The following is a 5,233-nucleotide window of genomic DNA, read 5'->3' on the forward strand; positions in this document are numbered from 1 at the left end:
TTTTCGTAACCTTAACCTATTTCTTCTAACTTGCTATGCTTTGTGCTTTGATGACACTAGCTGCATCCCAGCTAGTTGAACGCTTGTCAGTCGTTCTCGGCAGCCACTAAGTACAGGTAAGAGACAATTATGGCAACAATAAGTTGTAAGATGAAACCTAGTCACATCTGAGATGTGAATCAACTGCACCGATTGATAAATCGCCAGTATGTGTCCTTGGGCCTCATTTGTCCCCTTTGAAATGACCTGTTGAGATCATTCGATGCAACATCTGAGGCTATCTGGCCTATAAAGGATCCACCTCATACCACTATTTCCATAATATAAGGCTATGTTATTGGTTTTTGAAAAAAGTACCATACAATATTTGCACATCCCTATCACCTCTGTACGCATAGGAAAACGATCCCTTTATTGTGTGTGTGTGTTGGGTGGGTGTCTGAGGAATGTTTTACAGCGTTTCAGCTTGCAGAGGTGTCACCACCCTTCCCATGGCCACCTGGATCCTGTCTTGGGAAGAAAAAGAAGAATGATGTTATTACATGGCCTTAAAGAGCTACATGACTGCTGAGGTGACATTACGGACCCCTTAGGATTTGTGGCGTTCCTTGTGTATTTGTTTCCCGTATATGTTCCACTTCGTTTCTCCTTTGTACTTGTGACACTATTTGAGGTTTTAACGCCTATCTCTATTAGGTGTGACTGGCAACTGCAGTGGGTTGAATCCTACTAGTTCAGTGTTTCCCAACTCCAGGCAGGGGTAGAGTAGCCATTTTTGTTGTAGCGCTGGAGAGGCACAGCTGATTGAAAGAGTTGAATCAGGTGCAACAACAACAACAACAACAACAACAAGAAGAACAACACCAATCAATGTGAAGAGTGGGACACAGATTAGTAGTGGATCCCCCAGTTGTCACAGTTGGGCCTTGTGTTCAACATAGCTCAGTATTTGAGTGTGTTTCCCGCGCATGTAAGTAGCTTTCATTTCTTCTTCCTCCATAGTTCCCTAGAACGAACGCCCTCCCCTTTGCAGCAGAGGCCAGGCAAAAGCGCGCGCTTTCTGTGCCACTGGCTTCAATCAGGTCCACCAAACGCAGATAATAAGAGCACCAAGCCCCAAAAATTGCGTCATTCATTCACTTGAACTCAGCTAGCGAACACACGATGTCTGGAAGAGGTAAAGGCGGCAAGGGACTCGGAAAAGGAGGCGCCAAGCGTCACCGTAAGGTTCTCCGCGATAACATCCAGGGAATCACCAAGCCCGCCATTCGCCGTCTGGCTCGCCGTGGCGGCGTGAAGCGTATCTCCGGCCTGATCTACGAGGAGACCCGCGGTGTCCTGAAGGTGTTCCTTGAGAACGTGATCCGTGACGCCGTCACCTACACCGAGCACGCCAAGAGGAAGACCGTTACGGCCATGGACGTGGTCTACGCTCTGAAACGCCAGGGACGCACCCTGTACGGTTTCGGCGGTTAAACGCACTCTTTTCGGAACGTCAACATCCCGACTTGAACCCAAAGGCTCTTTTAAGAGCCACCCACATCCGCTTCAAAAGGGCCAAATCCATTGTAGGAAACCATGAGCCACTCTTGAGTGGACGGGGAGGGAGTGTTCATGACAGGAGGCTATGTTCAGTGCAGGCTTTGCGTACAGTCGTATTACGAGACACCTGAAATAAAGGCACCACGCCTGGGAAATCCCCACCAAGTCCAAAAAGGGGTGCCTTATGTCTGGCCATTGCATGGATCTTTTTTTGAAACACACCATTCCCCACCAGTGACAGAGCATAGGCTATGGAATAAGGGGGGGGGGGGGGGGGACAGGTCTTTGTTAGGGAAGCAAGCCTCTGAGTGGAAGGCTCTTATGCGCGCTCAGCTCCACTGGGCAAATGGCAGGGGCGCCTATGAGAAAGCAGGGGTGTGTCCACGGCCGGCGAATTAGCTTAGCTTCGTCTTCATAAGACGGAAAGGGCTCTCCACCCCCTCATTCGTTTGTGAGAAGCAACGAGACATCAGCATCATGCCCGAGCCAGCAAAGTCCGCGCCCAAGAAGGGCTCCAAGAAAGCCGTCACCAAGACCGCAGGGAAAGGCGGCAAGAAACGCCGAAAGTCGAGGAAGGAGAGCTACGCCATTTACGTGTACAAAGTCCTGAAGCAGGTCCACCCCGATACCGGCATCTCCTCCAAGGCCATGGGAATCATGAACTCGTTCGTGAACGACATCTTCGAGCGTATCGCCGGAGAGTCGTCTCGCCTGGCCCACTACAACAAGCGTTCCACCATCACCTCCAGGGAGATCCAGACCGCAGTGCGCCTGCTGCTCCCCGGAGAGCTGGCCAAGCACGCAGTGTCCGAGGGCACCAAGGCCGTGACCAAGTACACCAGCTCCAAATAAACAGCGCATTTGGAGTGCTGTAGTAACCCAAAGGCTCTTTTAAGAGCCACCCACCCTGTCAGTGAAAAAAGCAAATCCATGTGTGTTTGTGTGGAGGACATGTGTCCAATTGTGGGGAGGGGGGGGGATAAAGGATGCTGACATGAACAGGGTAGGAATGTGTGCATGCCAGTAGAACACAGTGAGGGGGAGTCCAATGACTGGAGCCTGTATCACTTTAGGCCGTAGCAGGGACCCTCTGCACACATGAAGAACAGTCTCCGAGCAAGTGACGTCACCGATTGAAACTAGCCGTTCCACCTGTACAAGAGGGGGGGGAGGAGGAGGAGAAGAAGAGCCTCCAAATCTCTCTCTCTCTCTCTCTCGGCCTATATCAGGGCGAACAAGCACATGGGGCGCCAGCCTCCATAGCGCCGGCCGCACAGCCAGACACCAAGACCCACAGACACAAAGACGGGCACGAGTCACGCTGCGGAGTCAAGCGAGGAAGGACTGCGAGAGAGAAGGGCACAAAAGCCTATCTCGGCCTGTTCACAGACAGACGAGCTGAGTGAGCTCAACTACTTTGGCCCTCACCTCATCTGCTTTTGAAAGAGACACACAGAGAGAGAGACCACCTAGCAGAAGAAAAAAACACACACTGTGCACAAAGAGCAGGCTCCAAATCCAACTAAAGGACTAATAAACATCACACACAGTGTATTATTTCCTGTGCCTCCTGGACACATGACGAATACAAGGTGAAACTAGTCTCAGCCAGGCCTCACAAGTGCATGTGTTTTAAGGTCCCCAAAAGAGCTCTCCTTTAAAACACCAAGGAGCACATCAGGGGACGCCAAACCATTTGATTCCCTTGCCAGACATCTCGGCTCACTCCACAATCAATGGTGCTCGCAATCGGATGCACTTTTAGGCCATTTAGGAGACAAATAGCACAGGAAAAGCAGTGCGCACCGCTCCACCCGACAGTCGAACGGTGAGGTTTTGAGCGAGTCGCAGCAAAATGCACGGGGCTTCTGCAGCCCACATGACTTTATTCTGAACGGACACAAGTCTGCTCGCTGGGCCGTTCGCTTTTGGGCCAAAAACACGGCTCCGTCGGTGACTTTTGGCCCGATATTGGCGACCAGAAAACACAAGTGAAAGAGCATTTGGCCAGCCCGGAGAAGCCGAGCTGGGTGGCTTGAGTCTACATGGTTCTCATGTCGCGTTTAAGGCCAGCCCCCTGCACGGTGTAGAGCTTCAATAGCGCAGAGCAGCGTCTACAGCAAAGTACTCCTCCTCACAGACTACCGTAGTGTTGTAAGTGTGTGTGTTTACCGGACCGAACGACAGACATGGCAGAAGTCGCACCAGCACCCGCCGCCGCCGCGCCGGCCAAGGCACCCAAGAAGAAGGCAGCAGCCAAGCCCAAGAAAGCGGGACCCAGCGTAGGCGAGCTCATCGTCAAGGCGGTGTCCGCCTCCAAGGAGAGGAGCGGCGTGTCCCTGGCCGCGCTCAAGAAGTCTCTGGCGGCAGGCGGCTACGACGTGGAGAAGAACAACTCCCGTGTCAAGATCGCCGTCAAGAGCCTCGTCACCAAGGGCACCCTGGTCCAGACCAAGGGCACCGGTGCCTCCGGCTCCTTCAAGCTCAACAAGAAGGCCGTCGAGGCAAAGAAGCCCGCCAAGAAAGCCGCAGCCCCCAAAGCTAAGAAGGTGGCCGCCAAGAAGCCCGCCGCCGCCAAGAAGCCCAAGAAGGTAGCAGCCAAGAAGGCCGTGGCCGCAAAGAAGTCCCCCAAGAAGGCCAAGAAGCCCGCTACACCCAAAAAGGCCGCCAAGAGCCCAAAGAAGGTGAAGAAGCCCGCCGCAGCGGCCAAGAAAGCGGCCAAGAGCCCCAAGAAGGCTACCAAGGCAGTGAAGCCCAAAGCCGCCAAGCCCAAGGCAGCCAAGGCCAAGAAGGCAGCCCCCAAGAAGAAGTAAACCTATTCCAAACAGTGTTCTTTCTACTCGACACATGTTGTTACCACAAAAGGCTCTTTTAAGAGCCACCCACCTCTTTCCATAAAAGCGCATGTCATTCCATGTACGTCCTACCTACCTACCTACCTGTGGTGCAAAAGATATGAAATGAATGACTTACGCACCACATGTTCGAGTGGCTAAATGGCTTTACATTTGTCACTCAAGAGTGCAGCACCCTCACCAGTCAACATTGGTGTGATATGTGTTAGAATTCGCATGTCACATTGATCCTGATAATAAGAGGAATACATACTATAGTGTGTTGGACAGCAGCCATTTGTATTATGAGCCACTCTCGAATTGATTGATACATGTTTCAGTGATTTGAGTTGTCACTTTGGCGCTCCCGCCAATGAGAAAAAGTAACAAAAGTCGGAGGGAAACAGAGTAGCCTAGCCCTTGTCACTCTGCTGCCTGCGGGCGGGCGGGCGGGCTTAGGGCTGACTGTCTGTCTCTCCCTCACTCCAATTGGATAAGGGCACACCGGTCCAGTGGCCAATCGATGCCTCTTGTGGCGAGGTATAAGTAAGGCTCTCGAGGTGGCCAGCGCCTCATTGAGACTTTCTGTGACATACTGAAGCTACCAATATGAGCGGAAGAGGCAAAACCGGAGGCAAGGCCAGGGCGAAGGCAAAGACACGTTCATCCCGTGCCGGGCTCCAGTTCCCCGTGGGCCGTGTGCACAGGCTGCTGCGCAAAGGCAACTACGCCGAGCGTGTGGGCGCTGGCGCACCAGTCTACCTGGCCGCAGTGCTCGAGTACCTGACTGCTGAGATCCTGGAGTTGGCCGGAAACGCTGCCCGTGACAACAAGAAGACTCGTATCATCCCCCGTCA

The 5,233-nt window shown here is 52.9% G+C and overlaps 1 protein-coding gene across 1 annotated transcript; it reads left to right on the forward strand.

The window, feature by feature from the left end:
• The first annotated feature begins 2,019 nt into the window (after positions 1-2,019).
• Positions 2,020-2,394, forward strand: LOC116369323 (histone H2B). The gene has a single exon (XM_031819434.1). It carries the CDS (start codon positions 2,020-2,022, stop codon positions 2,392-2,394), a length of 375 nt encoding a protein of 124 aa, XP_031675294.1.
• Positions 2,395-5,233: the final 2,839 nt, after the last annotated feature.

Source organism: Oncorhynchus kisutch, unplaced genomic scaffold (genome assembly GCF_002021735.2).
Source record: "Oncorhynchus kisutch isolate 150728-3 unplaced genomic scaffold, Okis_V2 scaffold2157, whole genome shotgun sequence".
NCBI classification, from domain to species: Eukaryota; Metazoa; Chordata; class Actinopteri; order Salmoniformes; family Salmonidae; genus Oncorhynchus; species Oncorhynchus kisutch.